Source organism: Cajanus cajan, chromosome 4 (genome assembly GCF_000230855.2).
Source record: "Cajanus cajan strain Asha chromosome 4, NIPB_CcT2T_4, whole genome shotgun sequence".
NCBI classification, from domain to species: Eukaryota; Viridiplantae; Streptophyta; class Magnoliopsida; order Fabales; family Fabaceae; genus Cajanus; species Cajanus cajan.
This window is the reverse complement of record NC_138520.1, coordinates 71,213,276-71,234,649: the sequence shown is the minus strand read 5'-3', so window position 1 is coordinate 71,234,649 and position 21,374 is coordinate 71,213,276. Positions and strand designations below refer to the sequence as shown.

General features: G+C 36.5%; 1 protein-coding gene across 3 annotated transcripts; it reads left to right on the top strand.

Moving 5' to 3' along the window:
- Positions 1-2,357: 2,357 nt before the first annotated feature.
- Positions 2,358-20,232, top strand: LOC109802198 (uncharacterized). 3 transcript variants are annotated; one of them, XM_083072981.1, is made up of 14 exons: positions 2,358-2,788; positions 3,638-3,696; positions 4,327-4,459; positions 5,211-5,284; positions 7,172-7,240; positions 13,881-14,477; positions 14,907-15,451; positions 15,676-15,740; positions 15,833-15,912; positions 16,032-16,136; positions 17,822-17,961; positions 18,057-18,185; positions 19,140-19,292; positions 19,529-20,232. In XM_083072981.1, exons 1-14 carry the CDS (start codon positions 2,599-2,601, stop codon positions 19,665-19,667), a joined length of 2,478 nt encoding a protein of 825 aa, XP_082929107.1. In that variant the 5' UTR covers positions 2,358-2,598; the 3' UTR covers positions 19,668-20,232. The 3 variants fall into 3 exon arrangements, with proteins under 3 accessions (XP_082929107.1, XP_020219034.1, XP_020219036.1); XM_020363445.3 differs by having other exon boundaries at positions 2,361-2,788; positions 4,342-4,459; XM_020363447.3 differs by lacking the exon at positions 3,638-3,696 and having other exon boundaries at positions 2,361-2,788; positions 4,342-4,459.
- The last annotated feature ends 1,142 nt before the right edge of the window (positions 20,233-21,374 follow it).

The window sequence follows — 21,374 nt, the reverse complement described above, 5'->3', positions numbered from 1 at the left end:
AATTGATGAAGTTGTGGTTCTTGAAGTTGTTTCAAAGTAGAACTTGGTGATTTGGAAGTGTAATGGGTGCATGTTGTTCTTGACCCTATTTTTGAGCTATGATGTTTAGATGTAGAATTACATGTTGCATGTTGGTAAATTCTAAGTTTAAGGAAGATTTGCGCAATTTGAGTTTCTACCAAGTGCAAAAACTATCATCGTGTTAGGCATGCCTTCATGGCACTGGGTGTGGCTCGAAGTCAAGGATTTTTATCTTCTTAATGTCGAGCACATGATTGGTGGTGTCGGAAGTAAAAAGAAAGAATCATCTATACATGAATTGGTGTTGGGTGCCAAAGTAGTAAAGTCAAACATGACTTAGGCAAAGACCCTCTGCCTGATCATGGTTAGACATGGATTTTTCCATGCTGGCACAAGAGAATGAGAGGCTATTTGTCTTAGCCATGTCGAATGCGAGTAGATTAGCATCATGCACGAGCAACACAGGAAGCCCCTTGTCTCAATGGCACCAGGCGCCCAAGGGATGACATCAAGCATGAGTTGTGTGATTTTTATGTGATATTTTAAGTTGTCTAATAGTTGAAGAATGATGATTAAGTTGTATGGTGAAGATTGTATGATGATAATTTATCATGTTTTGAGTTGATATGCTATATAATGATATTTATGTTGCTAAGTTGTAAGTTGATAGTTGATGAAGTTGTAAAGTTGAATGATGCTATAGTTGATCAAGTTGTTAAGCTATTAGACATGTGGTGTAGATACATGTCTTTATTGAGATACATAAAAATTAAAGGAGAGTAAAAGTTGTTTTAAAAATTAAAATATCTCATTGTATGGATATAAGATGTGGTGCTCCGAAGACCTACTTCAAAAAGTAAGTTGGCTTCTGAATGAGTAATTGTTTTAAGTTGTCTCCTCTATGTTTTATGTAGAATCTCTATGTGGATTAGGTTGAGACATACATGTATAAAGTGAGCAACTAAGTAAGGTACAAAATTGAGGACTTAGTCTCCAACTAAGTACTAGAAGGGCATACTATTTGGATGATAGTTGGTGGGATAATTCCATAGGGGGCTTAGTGTTGCAAGTTAATGTCATAGTAGACTCATACTCAAGTTGTTCTACCATGACAAAAAATACTAGATTTCTTAATTTGAATAACGAAACTTGAGAGATCAATTTAAGTTGTATGTTTGACACTTTTTAAGGCCTAACGTTGGTAGAGTTTAGTCACTTAAATTGCTCACCTCTGTTGTAAAAGATCTTCGTTATTGATATGTGTGATGATGCATTAGTTGATCTTTGATACTAATGTTGAAAATGTGATATGTTAAAGTTGCTACATGTTGTGTTGAAAGTTGTATGTTTGGTAGTCAGTGATAATTGAAGTTGTGATTGTGAGATAGTCATATGTTGTTATTTAAGTTGCTTATGTGATCAATTTACTCTATTGATGTTATGTTGATTCTTTTCATAAGCTTACTCGACATTGATCAACGATAAAATTATTTTGTGTAAAGTTTAGTATCTTATGTATATATTATATATATGTATAGGGTATATATATGACCCATTAGAGGATTTACGTTTTCAATCTAATTAGCATGAAATGTTTTACGTTTTCTATATCATATACAATAAATGTTGCATATATGTCCAAATGGCTGTCACATGATAATCATAGATTAGTTAATTATTGTTTAATTTTTTCGTTACATAATAACTGAATTATAATAAATGTTGAGACCTATTGAATCGCTATCCCAATCAATATTGATTTGAAAAGTATTCTTAAAATTAACATAAAAAATATAATTAGTGAAACATAATAAAATTAGTTCATGTTACACCTTTTTAAGTAAATTTCTTTCTCTACAGCTATACTATTCTGGTATAAAAAATAATAATTTAATAAATGTATAATATCAAATATAATTTTTTTAATAAATCAACTAATTATTATAAAGATAATAAATTTATCTTGTATTATTATTTATAATAAAATTACAGTGTGACATAATCTTGTTTCCTTGTGAAGGTTTGTGATTAAATATAAATACGTCTTATTTTCTTTAAAAAGAATAAATAAAAGAATCATGATAGGAAATATTATTAGTTATTTTCGTGTTACGTATTAATAGATGTTCTCATTAAGAGTCTATATATATATAGATATTATTAGAAAGTTATTATTCAATATGCTTAATTTTATTCTCCCTCTTTATCTGTCATTTTTATTTGTTATGCGAAAATACTACTAAAATAGTATTTGTTCACAAAATTCCAAACAAACCACACATGTTGTAAGTAACCGAGGTCTAACACCGTCGACTCAAGTCAACCCAACAAGAGTTAACTAAGTCCTAAGAAAAAAGCATCATAGTATCATAGATTTTGTGTCAATTATATGATTATTTATTAATACTTAGCCACTGACTCATAATTCCCAAACACTAGTCGTCTTTACCACATTCTCACTGACAAAGATTTCTCATTATTATTTAATAAAGTCTCTAACCCCTTTTGTGTCACTCACTTTCCGGCGTCTCCATGATCTGAGAATTGCCTGAAAATCACAGGAACAGTGATAAAAAGATGGGCTTCAATTTGATCCTATGGTGTCATCCCAATCTGCTTCTCACTGTTTTGGTGCTCTTTTCCTGTTCCTTCGGCGTTTTCTCTGCAAATGGTGAAGTGGGCACTGGTAAAGGTGAAACCTTTACTGTTTCAAGCTTCAGATACCCTGAGACTAGGCTCAGGCCCTTTGATTTGCGCTATATCAGAGGTGTGTGAGCCAATTGGCAGTGATCCTTTTCTTCATAGTGATTATTGTTTGCTTTGTTGTTGTGTGTGTTGTTCATGAAGTTGTGTAGTGTGAATTTTCATGGGTTGCAATTGGATTTCAATGTAAAGGTGAATTTTTTGGAGAATAGTCTCTCTCTCTCTCTCTCTCTCTGCATGTTTTCCTTTGATCTTACTACGTCTGCTGAATTTCTAAGGAAAGGACTATACCGTTGGTCTGTTTTTCTAATTTCTATATAAGAGGGCTAAGGTGAGAATTAAGAATTAAGCCTAAGGAAATTTAGGAGACTAGCATCAATGTAATTGTTTTCTTTTTTCTTGTTTTATGTTATGAAGGAGTTGATTTTGTTGAACTACGAGTCATATGTTTTTCTGTTAATCATTCTGATAGAAATTTCAGAGTGCATGTACAGATTATATGGCAATGTTTGATAAGTGTAGCCTTAACACTGTAAGAACCTTGAATTGACTTGAAGCATATGATATAATCTGATGTGATTGGGTGTTTGTCATTTGTTCTCTAATTTGTGATTCATTGAATTTGTTACTTTAACTACTATCATTAGAATCCCTTTATAAGCAAGAAGTGGATAATAATCAGTTTGGTGTCGTTTACTTTTACCTAGTATCAAATGGAGACAGAGGTGAGATAGTATCACTGAAGAAGCTAATTTTTTCCTTCTGCTTTGGTGACTCAAATAGTCATATGGTCTTGAGTTATGTTATTTTTTACTATTTATTAAAGATTAAAAGCAACTCGTATTAGATATATAAGGACTTGGATGACTTATGGATGATCTTACTTGTCTCTTAATGTTTTCTATTGCTCCAGTTGACTTGCCGCCATGGTTTTCTGCACTGTCTATTGCATTGAACTCAGATGTAGACCTTGTAAGTATATTCATACTTCTTTGTAGATAGGATCATGATAAGAACCTTGAGAGAACCACACCACAAAAACTAGTTGTTGTAGTTGGAGAGCCCAAATCCTTATAATTCCTACACTAGGCAAACACTAAAATGTTGGTGTCACCACCATTTGCAGCTGAGACATGGTGGAAGACTTTGATATCATTTGATTAGAAACTTAGGAGAGCCATACCGCAAAAGCTGGTTGTTGAAATTGGAGAGCTCAAAGTCCTATAAACCCCACACTAGAATCCCATACTTCCGGTGTGGGACTCAAGTCTCATATCTTGCATTGGTTCCCAATAGATCACCTCAGAGTGGAAGCATCTATATGTTGGCTGTTGCTTTTGGATGATTTCATATTTTTCTATTTTGATATCTCATCTTTTACAATGCATATTCTATGAGATAAAAATACAAATGTTATAGTTCTCTGATGATAAAAAAATCCTATTTAAATGTCCCTTCACAATTTTCATTTTCTTATGTAACTTTTCTATTTGTCATTGTTGGTTGTGCAACAGAAAAAGTCCATGGAGTGCCCTTCAGAATATCATTTTTCCTTTTAGTTGTCTCTGGCTTTTGCTTTCCTCATTTGTTCATATTTCATAGACACGTCATTTTCAGGATGTTTCAAGAACTGAAAGGGTTCCAATGAGCACATTGCCAATAATATGCTTTAGAGATGGAAGTCCTCCACTGCCGGATGCCTTAAACACATCTCTGAAAGATTCAGCCGTCTCTGGTAGGGACCCTCCTAAATACATTCAACTAAAGCTAATTATACCGTTTTTGAAATTTAAGTTCAAAAACATAATGTTTGTCTTAAATTTCTCTCTGCAAGTATTTGTGAACTCATTTTGTGCAATGCCAAGAAATTGTATTTGAGTATACCTTATAATCCGTCAGCATGAATGAAATGTTGGAGCTCTACCAAGTTCACATTATTAAATTAGTGTCAAAATATCTAAAGGATCAGGCTCTTGTTTTGGCTCAATAGTGTCTTTAATGTTTCCACCTCTTCCATTAATTTGCACGCTCTTCTGTGATGGTTTCTTTGGTTATCTTGTAATAGATGGTACTGAACTCATGAATGGGTAATGTTTCTTCGTTGCATGCTATTGTGCTTTGTTTTGACTCAATAGTGCGTGAATCACTTTGACATTACAAGTTCACAGATTCAAATCTTATATCCCCTTTTCCTTTCCTTTCCCTACCTTCCAATTGAATATTGATAAATGATAAATCATTAAAAAAACTAACTACCAAGAGAGAAGGTATTACCATTTAAAAGAGAGATCTGTTTTTGTTGAATTGTCATTGTTCAATTTGAGGCAAAGGAAAAGGGAGACAGATTTGAATTCCCCCGTCGCTTGCTCTCCCTCTTGTTGTCGATCTCCTTTCTTGACAAGAAAGAAGAGACAATTTCTTTTTTGAACTTTCTAGTGCCATTGTCCTATTAATTATACCTTTTGTCCCCTGTTTCCTTTATTTAGGGATAAATGGTTTAGATGTGGAGCAGTGCTTTCCTATGCAGAAAAACATCACTATGAAACTGACAAACAATCAGGTATCATTATAAGTCCTTTTTACATGAAGCACTATTTTTTAATTATATTTACTGGCAGTGTCTTCTTGCCCAGCATCTCCTTTTTCTTTTATTAAAATAGAAATACTGGCCTTAATATTGAAATTCCTATCGTCAAGGATCAACTTTCTTAAAATTTTAAGCTATTATGTGAAGATACAAGATTGGCTTAATATCTTTGACATGCCCCCCATAGCCATTAGGGCATGAAATGCAGGCAATTTACTTGCCCACTCTACTTGTACTAAAATTAAACTTAACAATGAAGAATGAGTGCAAACAGAACTCCTGACCTCTAGGTTATAGAAGCTTTTGATACCATGGTAGTTCTTAGAATTTGGGCTTATGACCCAATTATACCTTACAAAATTGGCTTGTAAGGTGAAACTTTTTAAGCTCTATTTAAGCTCTATTTCTAGTCAATGTAAGACTAAACACTACCTTGGAGGCTGCAATGATTGCAACCCCACAGGAGTCACAACTAAGGTGGGCAAGGGGTGACTGCAATTAAGGTGATTTTTCAACACTCTCCCTCACTCCTAGGGCTACTAGCTTGGAGCATTGCAATGTAGGTGACCCAACAATAGATCTAGATAGGCTTTGATGCCATCCTATTATATGAATTTGAGCCTAACTCAATCCTAAGAGCTAGCTTAAGAGGTGAGGGTTGTCCTCTATTTGTATATATTATTTTGGTCATATCACTAGTCAATATGAGATCTCCAACATTTCTTCACATCAAGGATTGAACATCTCAAGTGTGAAGTTTACTAAACTAGACATTTGCAGGTGGTTTAATAATGACTTGGTAACGGAAGACTTCGTAGACCTAACAAAAATTACTAGGACATGTTCTGACCCCATTTTAGAATTTGGGTTTTGGACTAACTCAATCTTAAATGCTAACACATTTAATTTGAAGTGTGGCCCTTACAACAGTTCCTCTTGTGATGATCCCAACAATAGTGTTTGGCTTGACTTTTTTCCTTTTATCTTAAAAGCTACTTTAATGTTCAAAGTAATACCTTTAAAAGGTAAAACTGAAGCTGTTTGGTCTTTTTAGATATTTTTATCTTAAAAGGATACTTCAAAAAAGGGAAGGAAAGGAAACCAAAAAAAAAATAAAAATAGAAAAGACCTAAACCTAGGTCTCATCTACATCTAAAGGGGGAAATTGGAAAGGCAAAGACATGGCATAGAGGAGAAAGAGATGATGCATGCACATGGGGACTGGGAGAAAATGCAATACATGATTTCATGGAAGAGTAGCAGTGTCTCACATGGTGGAACAGTTTGTGTGGCTTAGGACTTGTTAGCTTCAGTTTGACAACCGACAAACAAATTTGCAAAGGTTGTTGCTGGAGGCAAGGGCATGGGTCTAATTTGTAATAGTAGTCCAACATGGTAGATATGGCTATTCATGATTATTTGGTGATTTGGCTTGTATGGCTTTGGAGACAATGAGGGTGTGACAGTGAGGTTTTACAGTTGCCAAGGATGGTTCTGTGCACAGAGAAGCAGGGGTGATGATAGTTGTGATATGTTGGCTTGTGCATTTGCATTTTTCAAAATATAGGAGCATAAGCTCTTCCTTATTTTTTGATTTTTCTTATTAAAAAAGTCCATCTTATTTTTTAAGCTTCTATAAAATTGTGTTTGACCCATCTTCTCCATTTAAATAGAAGAGACCCCCCCCCCCCCCCGAAAAAAAAAGTAAAATAAAAAAAAATACTACCCATGTCAAGGGCACACACTTCTAAAAACCAAAACTTCTTAGGTGATGGCACACAAATTTTATATCTCTACCACCTTTATTATTAGTTGAGAAGGGTTTATTATAGCCTGTTAACATAACAAATTATTTTTCAGATATCTCCGGGTGTTTGGTACATTGGTCTTTTCAATGGCATTGGACCTACAAGGACACAATCAAAGATGGTAAGGTTTATTATGTTCATGTTACATCTATCCAAATTATGTTTCATCACTGTTAGTGTTGGGGTTATTTTATGGTATTTGTCTGAGGGGATATTTTATATGAGTTGTTTTTATAAGATTATTACACAAGCATACTCCATAATGATGAGATATTGTCCACTTTGAGCCTAAGCCCTCACGGTTTTGCTTTTGGTCATCACCCAAAAAGCCTCTTAATCATTGAAGTATGTTTGTGTTATATAAGTTGTTATTTCTTGTTTTATTTTATCGATGTGGGACTTGTTTGTATCCCAACAATCCTCCTCTCAAACAAGGGACCTAACCTTTGGGGTTATTTTTTATGGTATTTATTTGAGGGGATATTTTATGAGGGTGTTTTTTTTTGTAAGATTATTACACAAACATACTCCACAATGATGAGATATTATCCGCTTTGGGCCTAAGCTCTCACGATTTTGCTTTCGGTCATCACCCAAAAGGCCTCTCAATCATTGAAGTATGTTTGTGTCATATAAGTTATTATTTCTTGTTTTATTTTATCGATGTGAGACTTGTTTGTATCCCAACAGTTAGAAGGGTTTGTTATCCTTTGCACGCTGTCTTCTAACATTTATACACTAGAAGGGAAGCTATTATGTTGGTGAAGTTACTGCCATTTTACAATACTGTGCATAACTAAATAGAATTTTTTTTTAATCATGGTTTTGGTGGTGGATTTCTTTGTTACTTTTACCCCTGCATTGTAATTTTTATTTTTTTGAAAAAGTTTTCAAGTTAACCAATATTATTGCCGGAGGAAGGCGAGTTGGGTGGGGGGGTCGCCGGCCAGAAAGGCGGCGGCGGCGGCAGCGAAGAAAAAAACCCTAAAAAAAATAGGAAAAAAATTGCCGGAAGGAGACACGACATGGTGGGTAGCTGGAAAACGGAATGAGACACGTTCTCCGGGCACCGATGAACAGTGGGTCCACCGGGAGGTCAAGGATTAGGCTCTAGATACCATGTTGAGAGTAATGGTGAATGGAAAGAACATATTCCTTGTGTATTGCAAAGCACAAGATGTGTTTAAATACAAAGTAGTGGGCCTAGGCCCATAAGATAAAAACTATAAGATAAAATTATATCTAACACTTCCCCTCAAGCTGGTGTATATAGATCATATGCACCAAGCTTGTTACAAATATAATCAATCCTAGGACCCCGTAATGATTTGGTGAAGACATCTGCCAACTGATCAGTAGAGTTAACAAACTGAGTAGTAATGTCCCCAGATAAAATCTTCTCACGAATGAAGTGACAATCTATCTCAATGTGTTTGGTCCTCTCGTGAAATACTGGATTTGAGGCAATATGAAGGGCAGCTTGGTTATCACATATGAGAGTCATCTGTGTAACTTCGTCAAATCTCAGTTCTTTAAGCAACTGTTTGAGCCAAATAAGCTCACACGTAGCAGAGGCCATGGCACGGTATTCTGCTTCTGCACTAGATCTTGCCACTACATTCTGCTTCTTACTTTTCCACGAAATCAAGTTATCGCCAATAAAGACACAATAACCTGAGGTGGATCTCCTGTCAGAGGGAGAGCCTGCCCAATCTGCATTTGAGTATCCCACAACTTGGGTATGATTGTTGTAGCCATATAATAAACCTTTTCCTGGAGCACCTTTGATATACTTCAGAATGCGAATGACTGCATTCCAATGTCCTGCACATGGAGAATTGAGAAATTGACTCACCACACTAACCGCAAAAGAGATGTCAGGACGAGTTACTGTGAGATAATTCAATTTCCCAACCAGTCTTCTGTATCTCTCGGGATCTAAGAAAGGCTCCCCCTGACTCGGTAGAAGTTTGGTATTAGGATCCATAGGTGTATCAACGGGCTTGGAATTCATTAGCCCAGTTTCCTCTAAAATATCCAATGCATACTTTCTTTGAGATATTACAATTCCATCTGTAGATTGCGCTACCTCAATCCCCAAGAAATTCCGAAGTTTACCAAGGTCTTTTGTCTGAAAGTGATGGCAAAGATGTTGTTTTATCTGAGAAATGCCATGATGATCACTACCGGTAAGAACAATATCATCAACATACACTATCAAGTAGATACACCCAGCAGGGGAATGTTGATAAAATACCGAATGATCAGCTTCGCTTCGAGTCATACCAAACTGTTGAACTACAGTACTGAATCTACCAAACCATGCCCTTGGAGACTGCTTAAGACCATAAAGTGATTTGCGAAGACGACATACCAAACCGGAAGACTCCCCCTGAGCAACAAACCCAGGAGGTTGCTCCATATAAATTTCCTCAAGCAAATCCCCATGAAGAAAGGCATTTTTAACATCCAGTTGATAGAGAGGCCAACGGCGAAGAGCAGCCATGGCTAAGAATAATCTGACAGAGGTCATCTTGGCAACAGGGGAGAAAGTGTCACCATAGTCTAATCCAAAAATTTGAGTATAACCTTTGGCGACCAAACGAGCTTTGAGTCGATCAATGGTGCCATCAGGACCAACCTTGACTGTGAAGATCCATCGACATCCAACCACAGACTTCCCAGGAGGCAAAGAAACAAGATCCCAAGTACCATTGTTCTGAAGAGCACACAGTTCATCAAGCATGGCTTGTCTCCAACCAGGGTGGGCCAAGGCATCACCTACATTTTTAGGAATAGACACAGAGGAAAGAGAAGAGAGACAAGTATATTGGGAGGGGGATAACCGGTGATAACTCAGAGTAATATAATGAGGGGAAGGATTACGAGTAGAACGATTACCTTTCCGGAGGGCAATAGGGAGGTCAGACTCAAGTGGTGGGGCCGGAGGAGACGAAGGAGGTGGCACCGAAGTAGAGTCGGGTGGGAGTCCAATGGGAAGGCTAGAGCGTTGCCGACGATGATAAACTTGAAGTGGAGGCGGAGGCGGAGGTGGGGGGTCGGGTGACATAGCAGACACAGGAGGAGTATCAAAAATAAGAGGTAAGGGTGAAGGGGCAATGACAGGTGTAGGAGAAGAGGAAGAAGATGAAAAGTAGAGGGAAGACTCAAGAAAGGTGACATCAGCTGAAATTAAGTAGCGACGAAGGGAGGGAGAGAAACATTTATACCCTTTTTGAGACCTAGGATACCCTAAAAAGACACATTTGTGAGACCGAGCGGATAGTTTGTCAAGACCAGGACTGTGATTATGGACAAAACATGTAGATCCAAAGACGCGAGGTGGTAGAGGGTGGAGAGGTTGAGTGGGAAATAAAATAGAGTGAGGTATTTGGTTGTTGAGGACAGTAGATGGCATTCGATTGATGAGGTAGCAAGCAGTGAGGACAGCATCACCCCAAAAAGGTTGAGGAACGTTACCATGAAGTAAGAGGGTGCGAGTGGTCTCAATTAGGTGTCTATTTTTACGCTCAGCCACCCCATTTTGTTGAGGGGTATATGCACAAGAAGTCTGATGAAGAATGCCATGGGAAGCCATGAAGGCTTTAAAGGAGTGAGAGAGGTATTCACGAGCATTATCACTACGAAAAGTACGAATAGAAACACCAAATTGAGTTTGAATTTCATTATAAAAGGATTGAAATATGGAAAATAATTCGGAACGAGATTTCATTAAAAATAACCAAGTACATCGAGAGTAATCATCAATAAAAGTGACAAAATACTGAAATCCTAAAGTGGACTTGACCCAACTCGGCCCCCAAATATCAGAATGAACTAAAGCAAAAGGAGACAACGCTCGGTTGGGGACACTCGGAGAAAAAGAACTACGACTATGTTTGCCTAATTGACACGACTCACACGACAAATGAGACAACTTAGACAGACGTGGTACAAGTTGTTGAAGCTTGGCAAGGCTAGGATGACCTAATTGAGCATGGATGAGGGAAGGGGAATCTGCCACCAAACCAACAGGAGCAGAGGTGCGTAGGTGATAAAGGCCATGAGACTCACATCCGGTGCCAATCATCCGTCCCGAACTCCGGTCCTGTAAGAAAACAGAATCTTTAGTAAAAGAGATAAGACAATCAAGAGAGCGAGTAAGACGACTAAGGGATAATAGATTAAAGGGAGACTCTGGGACATAAAGGACATTGTCAATGGAGAGAGAAGGAGAAAGGTGGACAGTACCAACACCATGAGATGTGGCGCGAGAACCATTAGCCATAGTGATAGAGGGTAAAGAAGCAGAGGTAGAAAGAGATGAGAAAAGAGACCGATTACCAGAAATATGATCGGTTGCACCAGAATCTAGGACCCAAGGGCCAAGAGAGGTGGAGTGAGTGAGACCAACAAACGAAGGACCTGTGTGCGCAACAGAAGCAGTGGAATTGGAAGCTTGACGTTCTTCATACCATTTAAGGAAGTCATTGAAGAGAGCTGGGGGCCCAGAGCCAGAACTATCAGAGGGGGTAGCACCAGATGCAGTAGAGATAGGAGAGGCAGTGTGGGCAACAGCAGTAGTAGGGCGAGGGGGACGACCATGTAAGACATAGCAACGGTCAATTGTGTGGCCCAGTTTGTGACAGTGATCACACTTGGGACGACCTTTGCCCGGTTTGCGAGAACGTTGACGATCATCACGTTGAGAAACCAAAGCAGAGGAGTCGCTAGTGGGAGCTGAAGAAGGTATGTCAGGGGAAAACTTGTAGGGCACACGCAACAGAGTGGACCAAGCTGAGTTCAAGGTAGGCACGGTCGGAGATCCCAAAATCTGATCACAAATGGAAGAGTACTCATCAGGAAGCCCATACAATGCCATCAACATAAAGAATGTTTGGCGTTGCTCTAGTTCCTTGGCAGGAGTGTCAGCAAGAGGCAAAAGTTCATTGAAGTCATGTAGGAGGCCATGAACTTTGCCCAAATACTCAGCCATGGAGCCATCAAGACGTCGTGGGGAGATGATATTCTGGAGGTTTTGACACACACCATAGAGACGTTGAGTATCATTGGTGTATAACACTCGGGCTTGTTCCCATACATCAACACATGTCTCATGGGCACGAAAAATTTGCTTTAAGGAGGGATGAATAGTCGACTTAAGGACACTACAAATTTGAGCGTCAATTTTCAACCAACGAGGACGATCCTTCTCATCAAGAAAAGCAGCTGTTTGGGTAAGGTGAGCAACATAATCCTGTCCCTTAAGCCAAAGTTTGATATCCGAAGCCCAAGTATCATAATTGGTGCCATCTAACTTGTCAATGGAAAGAGGGACATTGACATAATTAGTGAAAATAGCAGAGTCAGGCCGATCAGCGGAAGAGGAAGCCATAGATGCTGTAACAGGAGAGAGAAACAGCAACAGGAGAGAGAAAAACGACCCGAAAAGGAAGAGATCCGGGACAAACGATGGCCGATCACAAAACAAATCACAGATCTGGGTAGAGGGGGTCTGGGCGAGTCCGGCGCCGGTGATCACCGCCGGAAAAGTCGCCGGACGCGCCGCCACGCGCAGCGGCCGACAGAGAGGAGAGAGAAACTGTGCGAGCACGGAACCGGCGCGTGGGGGCGCGTGCGGCCTCCGTTTGCCACGCGACTGGCGGCGTTGGGTTCGCCGGAGGAAGGCGAGTTGGGTGGGGGGGTCGCCGGCCGGAAAGGCGGCGGCGGCGGCAGCGAGAAAAAAACCCTAAAAAAAATAGGAAAAAAATTGCCGGAAGGAGACACGACAGGGTGGGTAGCTGGAAAACGGAATGAGACACGTTCTCCGGGCACCGATGAACAGTGGGTCCACTGGGAGGTCAAGGATTAGGCTCTAGATACCATGTTGAGAGTAATGGTGAATGGAGAGAACATATTCCTTGTGTATTGCAAAGCACAAGATGTGTTTAAATACAAAGTAGTGGGCCTAGGCCCATAAGATAAAAACTATAAGATAAAATTATATCTAACAGTTTTGGTGGTGGATTTCTTTGTTACTTTTACCCCTGCATTGTAATTTTTATTTTTTTGAAAAAGTTTTCAAGTTAACCAATATTATTACAATCTAAATCTTCTAAATATTAATGTTATTAATAAGCACACAATTCAATTTGTTATTAATTGAAGTTTTATGTAAAATTGTAAATAGTACTTTAAATTTTAGACTAATGTTTGGCAATAAAAGAATTTGTCACTATTATTTTGATTGTTATTATGACAGACTTTTCAGCGAATGATTTCTGTTCTTCTAGTGAGTCCTTTTGGGATAAGATAATTTCCATACTTCAGTGCGGGCTTATACTCATGAATTTTATTTTATTTTCATAAGGGGGTTTCTTTGTCTGATGCACACAGGATTGGAATTTGAATCAAATTTAATTGTCATTCACATGAAGAAAGGTTGTTCAGTATGCATAGTGTAACAAAGTTTTTATAAACTAATCCACTTTCTTTCATAATTTCAAAGTCTTAGAATTGGGTTTTAACGCTGATAGAGTAGATTGCTATTTCTGAAAATGGTGCAGACATGTAGTACACCGGTTGTACAATGTCAGATTGGATACCAACTTTAATATTGATAATATTGATTTGTGTATTTGTTACACACTAAAATAAAATTTCTTTACATATTTCTATTTGACTCATTCTTTGTCACTTAGCAAAGGTCTTGATGCTTGAACCACATGGATGGATAAATAATTACTTCTTTGTCTCTGCAGATTATACGGGGTCCATCGTACTTCTTCATTGCCAATATAAGTGTGGAAGCATGCACAGATTCAATGATGAGCGGGGATTTCTGCAACAGTACAGTTTATCCACTTTCATGCACAGCATCGCAGTCGGACTTCTCTAATTCTTTGGAGGCTAAAGTGAACATGTCAGTGTTTGAAAATTTGGTGACCTGCAAAAGTAATTTTGAAACTTTTTGTGTTCATGAAGGTGTACCAAACTTCTTCTCCCTGGATATAATGAATGTGGCAGAAGAAATCGTCATTACAGCAACAAATATCAGATTCAATGTTACTCCATCGAGTAACACTGATGGCAAAAATGATATTATCTTAATGTGTTTTGTCCGCCATGGTGCAATGCCATCAGTGACTCATTATGATCATTCCATTGATATAGCTAAAACCCCCCTGATTATTCATTCACCATTAATTGGTCGTTGGTACATTAGTATAGAACCAATCAATCTTACAAAGACTCAGGAGAACAATGTAAGAGTTTGCTATTCAGTGAAATCTCAAGTGCTTCAATGCCCACTTGGGAAAGCTGGACCGAATTGTACAATGGATAGCTACTTGCTTCAGGTAGTATTCTAATTCTTTGCATGATGCTGTCACCTTAAGTGCTTCTTTATAACATGTGATAATGGACTCTAAATTGTGTTTGTGTGATATTCCTTGCATCTTGGACTACTACAAAACTGCTTACTTTTAGGCTACGAATTTACTAGGCAAAATCAGAATGTGGTCAAATGTAGCCATATCTTGTAAACAACAAAAGGATAAAAACATTAAATTATTAATATTAACTTTCTATTTGCAAATTATCCACTCTGGTAACATCTGATGTGAAGTCCAATAGAGATGACACGTGTCTACCAAGTGAAATAGTTTTGTTTTTTTTTCTTGGTTTGTTGAGATAGTATTAAGTGTAGATCAGTTCTATATCTTGATGCTTGAAAGTATTTATGCGCTGGAATAAAATGTTGACAAGATGAGAATGGTTGTCTGCAGACATTTGTAAGGAGAGGTTCAACCCCCTTTGAATCATATTATTTACCAGTTGGTGGAGGAGCATCTTATGATTCTGCCAATTTTCCTCTTGAGCCACTTTTAAAAAACTCATCATACATTGGAGAACCTGATAACATTTGGACTTACTTTCTTATGGACATTCCTCGTGGTGCAGCTGGAGGAAATATTCACGTACAACTATCCTCAGATATGAAGATCGGTTATGAAGTGTATGCTAGATTTGGTGGATTACCATCTCTTGATAGCTGGGACTATTATTATGCTAACAAGACAAGGAGAAGTGATACATCTATGTTTTTCACGTTATATGATTCAAGTGATGACAAAGTTAACTTTTATATTATGTATGCTAGAGAAGGAACTTGGGGTTTTGGTCTAAGACATCTTAGTGATCTTAATAGCAGCAGTGATTCCATGAAAGGGCCAACTATCATGTCCCTTTCACTTGAGCGATGCCCAAAACGATGTTCCTCTCACGGAGACTGTAAATTTGCTTTTGATGCTAGTGGATTGACATCATACAGGTTTATCTTAAGCCCTTTGGTTGTTCGTATTTTATCAGTTGCATTTACATTTCGTTTGTTTTCTTTAAGTTGCTAGACAAGAACCATTTTGGTTATGAGTCTAATGATTGAGTCACCTGGAAAAATATCAAATGTCATGTTGTGGAGTTTCCAGGTTTCATGTTTTGCATTTGTTCTACTCATTCAGGAATTTACCATTTTAAATATTTACCTTTTCGCCGCAGCTTCTGCTCTTGTGATCGAAACCATGGAGGCTTTGACTGCAGCATTGAAATTGTAACACATCAAGGTGCTTGCTCATTTTTTATATTGACAAAAAAATTGGTTCAGTTTTATAACAGTGTACAAATTCCTTAATCCAATTATTAAAAATTTGTATAGGGCATGTGCGACAATCAATTTTTCTCATTGTATCAAATGCTGCAGCCATACTTCCTGCCTATTGGGCCCTTCGGCAGAAGGTGGTTCTTTCCTTTTACTACTGTTACTATTGGTATTTGGTAACTCTTATTATGTCATTATATTTTGTTGATATAGAACCCATAGTATACAAAACCCATAAATAGTTTCCCTTATGCAGGCATTGGCAGAATGGGTTTTATACACATCCAGTGGAATTTCAAGTGGACTATATCATGCATGTGACGTAGGTACTTGGTGTGCATTGAACTATAATGTCTTACAGGTTAGAGCTCTACCTCCAGTATTCCCTCTCATTCTTTCGGAAAATATATATAGAGAAAATTTTGGAAGTAAAAATGCTACGCCATTGGCTTAGGCATTACAAACTTAAATAGACCTCTGTATAGGACCTCTCCCATGTCGTGTGTTTGGGTGTGTTGCATTTGTTCATTTTCACAGTCCTCATCATGGCAAGTTAGACCTAAGAGCTGTCAAATGTGTCTTTATTGGTTACCCCTCTAATAAAAAGGGGTACAAATGTTATAACCTTGAGAGTCGTCGTCATTTTGTTTCAAAAGATATCATTCCTGAAATCGTATCCTTCTTTGTCAGCCCTCAACTATAGGGGGAGAGTATTCAACAATAGGCCAGTCCTCATACATCAGAATGGACAAGATCAAAAGGAGAAACACTTTTGTTATTACTAGGTAAAAAGGATGCATGATGGTGCTTAGAAACTTGATAAATATCACAAATAAAAAACTCTTTCGTAAACAAATGTGGAAATAGAGGTTTAAGTAAACCAAATGGAGGATGTCCAAGACACTTGTGATAAAGCCAAATTTGTGAAGCAGCCCATGTGTTTGTGGTTTTTTGGTGGTTGGAAGACATCTCATTTTTTCTGATACTGTCATCTGTTTTATGTTGCAAAAATTATAACCCATCCTGCTCTTTAGCAATTAAAATTGTCTTTCCCGCAAGGTCCTGAAAGACACAATGAGAATGAAAAAAAATTATTGGGCAATTTAAATCTTGAGTAAGCTGACGTATAGAATTGAGATTATTAGCTAATTTAGGGATAGAAATGATTGAAGTTGGATGCTGCCTGATCAACATTAGGAACACATCTCCATTAGCATTTGTAATAAGTTGTTTGTTAGATGCCCTAGTGTATGTTGGAAAGTGTGTAGGGAATAGGGTCATGTGGTCTGTTGCTCCAAAATCAAAAACCCATATGTTTTGGGAATTAGAATCGAAAATATTAAAGGAACTCTCACCCTTCATGGTTAAGATACCGGTACCGGATGACTTACTCATGGAATTGATGAGGCTTTTTAAACGATTTACTTCCTCCTTGGTGAAGGTTAAAATATCCTAGTGAACAGTATCACAATAACAATGCATGTTGAACAATACCGTTGAATAGTGCATGATGAACAGTATGTGTGAAAAGTATGTGCTGAACAGTAACACACAGACAGTTTTTCTTTATTTTATTTTATATGTCTAGTGGGAAAAGGAAAGTTGCACCTCCAGGTTTAACAACTGGCGGTGTTGTAGGCAATTCTAGTGATGGACAATATGTCGATATTGAGCGGTGAAAAGTACGCCGGTATTGAGTAGCGAAAATAGAATTCCCAAGATCGAAAGCTCTGGTACCAAGTTGAAAAAAATAAATTGTATATCAATTGTGTTTTTTGCACATTCTCTAATATCCCTATTTATAGAGTAAATGACTATGCTTAAATAAGAAAGTAACAATAATAATGAAATAGGAAAACAAAATAATAAGGAAATAGGGAAACCAATATCTAAAGATATTTAGAAATATTCTAGATCTTGTAAATATCTATGATATATACAACAGGAATCAGTCATATTTAACATGTATACGTGCTTAACGTAATAAAAAATGGCTATATTTATGTTTCTGAGAATTTACCATGGCTTTACTTATCAATGTTTCAGTTCATGGATTTCTGGCTCTCTTTCATGGCTGTGATTAGCACTTTTCTTTATCTAGCTACAATTGATGAAGTATTTAAGAGGGCAATTCACACAGCAGTTGCTATCCTTACTGCCCTAATGGCTGCAACTAAAGCAACCAGGTACACGAACTAGTAGACTGACTATTGAGACACACTTACCTACCAATAAAGTTGTTTAAAGTCTTTTTCATATTTATCTATGCCGAATTATGTAGGGCTTCCAATGTTGTTCTTGTGATTGTGATTGGTGGTCTTGGTCTCCTTATTGGATGGTTGATAGAGATCTTAACAAAGTGTAGGTCCCTTTCCTTTCCAATTGGAGTCTCACTTAATTTCTCTCACTGGTATGTTCTCTGTACTTAGATATAAGTTTGTTTGGATAAGATATACAATGTTATATTGATTTATAAATATAATGGCACAATGCTTTTTGTTTTTTGTTTTTATTTTTATTTTTTTTAATTTTTCATGCATTCACTGCCTATTCATGGTTAGCCCATTGTTATCTTCAAAAAAAAAAAAAAAAAGGTTAGCCATTATTGTGATCCTTGCTGTAGTAAAGCTATTCATGAGTTAAACTTTTGCTAGAGGAGGTCCTTGACCATACCCAATAATAAAAAAATTCCAACTAATACAAACATATCCCATAAATTCTAATCCTTATCCTATTTTTATTTCTATACCATAGTCCCATCGTGTAGGCTACTAGATATTTTGGAGATTGGTGTTTAAAGAGCTAAAAAGTAGGTAATGATTCCTAGGAGTAGCTTTCTTTTTCTTTTCTCTTGATAGAACATCGAAGGCGATCGTGGGAGTTGGACCTACTTTAACAGATTCCTCCATGGCTACCTTAATGCCTTGTTCAGTTAAATTTTTCCATAAGTACTTATTGAAAAAGAAAATAAGAAGATAAAATAAATTGAGTTTCTTTTGTGAGTTAAAATCAACTTACAATCTTAACTTGTATAGAAACTATCTTATCTAATTTTTCTTTTTCAAAAGCTAAGGTTTGTAAGTTGATTTTAACTTATGGGAGAAACTTAATTCATTCCATCTTTTATATTTTTCTCTTATAAGCACTTGTGAAGAAGTCTATCTAATCATAACATAAATCTCATTAGGGTTAATCGTATTAGGTATCTACAAGGTTGTAATTTTGATATGCTGTATTCATGGCCCGATCACAGTTGTACCTGTATGCCTTATTGTTAAACTTGCATGTGCTTGAAGATGAAAACATTAATGAAGTTGAGCCTTAATATAACTAAATAAGTGATAGTAATGAATTTTCACTGCAGTTTCCAAACTATAAAGCGATGGCTCTATAATCTTGTTGTGACACTTTTGAGACGTTACCATTGGGCTTTTGCCTTAGCTGGTTTTACTGCATTGGCCATGGCAGCAATAAGCTGGACACTTGAAACCAGTGAAACCTACTGGTTTTGGCATAGGTATCACTAAAGACAAAACTTAGTATTGTTGATGTTGTTCTTCAATTAGAATTGAAATTTCACCTAAGGAATATGCATTTACATTTAATGCAAACCTTACAAATATGCAGTTATGTATATTATTGAGGTAAAACTCAAAATCTGATTGGAGAACGACATTAACAGTACCTATAGTACCTTATCTCTTTCTCTTTTTCTTCCTTTCCTCATGTTACTTTCTTTTGAAATGTTTACAGCATTTGGCATATTACAATATACACATCTTCCTTCTTCTTCCTTTGTTCAAAAGCAAATATTGAGGATAGTGAGAATCAACTTCCGACAAGTGGAAACTATGAATTGACTCATCAAGATTCACTTCCAAGAAGTGGTTAGAGTAAGTAAATGGAATAGGTGGGTGTAAAAAGGGGATATAGGTTGATCAGATTTTAACATTTGAGTAATGATATATGGACAACCACATAGTGCATACACCCAATTAACACCCTTCCCATCACATCACTAATCACATTTACCCTTCTCTCTCTCTTATCTCTTTTTCTCTCTGGGTGTAGATTGGTTTGGTGTCCATGGATCATTTTTGTTGACATATTTTGTGTTTGAGGTGAGTTCATGTGAAGGTGGCACAAGAATGTGTGTCTACCGCTATTGAATTTTGTTGCTAATATCAATGATCAAGCAAAGCAGTCTCTTGTAAATTCTTGTCAGTATAAGGTTCATTTCTACCATTCTTTGTAGGATAATTTTTGCATGATTGTGTCTGATGAAGAATCAAACTAGGGATAATTTTTTGTCATGGTACAGAGGTGCTTTGTTTATGTAATTATAATTTAGAAGATAAGTTATTTTGGAGCTGTAATGCATCTGATAAAAGTAACTCAATATGACGGATATATTTATGAAAATTAATAGTGAGCTATGTCTAAATTTTTATACTTTATTATTCAAGTTAATTTTAAGTTTATTGTTTATTTTCTTACCATAATGCAGCGGCTATAAATGTAAAACGGTCAAAAAGAATTTATTGATAAGAAAAAAATATGATGTCATTTTATTTAGTGTGCGATTGTCAATTAATTTGCTCTCCTATATACACTTCCATTTGTAATTAATTAATTTCCAGCACTGTGGTAATTTACGGAATTGAAAAATTAAAATTCTTCTCGGGTCAATGATGCTTTTGCTCCTATCTTGCTTCCTTGAATCTTCCAAGCTTGCACTTGCAATTCATCAAATTAGTCTTAAGTGATTATGTAGAGTTTTAGGGTCATATAGCTTATCTCAATACTTGTCTCACCTCCTTTTATAAGAGTATATTTGACAAGTTGATATGTTTATTAACAAGTTATAATAACTCATCCTTTATTTCTTGTTTGTTCATTGTCTCCACTATGTTATGGCCAAACATCCTCCTTATCCACGTCTTGGATTATTCATGAATCATGGATATGTGATTCTTTCTTTCCTTGGGGGATCGAGCTAGTAGAGTTTGGCTATTACAAGTAATATTTAGAATCGTTGGGACTAAAATGGAGTTTACTCCAACAACCAAAGTTGTAAATGATATTGGAAACATACTGCGCCAGTGCTTTAGAGTGCATGGTTTTGTTATGAAGAATAGAAACCAACCGGGGTTATTAAAATTAAGCTTAAATATGTTTTTATTAATTTGTTTTTGACCCTTTAAATTTAAAATAATTATTTTTAATTCTTATAATTTTTAAAAATCTTGTTAAGATTATCAATAATATATCTGAAAAATGACAAATTAAAATATTTATGTAACATTAATTTAAGTTAAATGTGATGCTTTTATTAATAAGGATATCGATAGATTTTATGTGATAATATTTGACATTTTCTAATAATATTTTAGTATAAAAATTAAAATAAGATTTTTTTGAACTTATAGAGTCTAAAAAAGATTAGTTTAAAATTTAAAAGACTAAAAATATATTTATCTTAAATTTAAGCAACTAAATATATTTTAGTCTTGAAACTAAATTGGCTTGTGATCGGATAAAATTGAAGTCATGATCGATGGGTTTTGATTTCAGCACACAAGCCTATTTCATCATATAC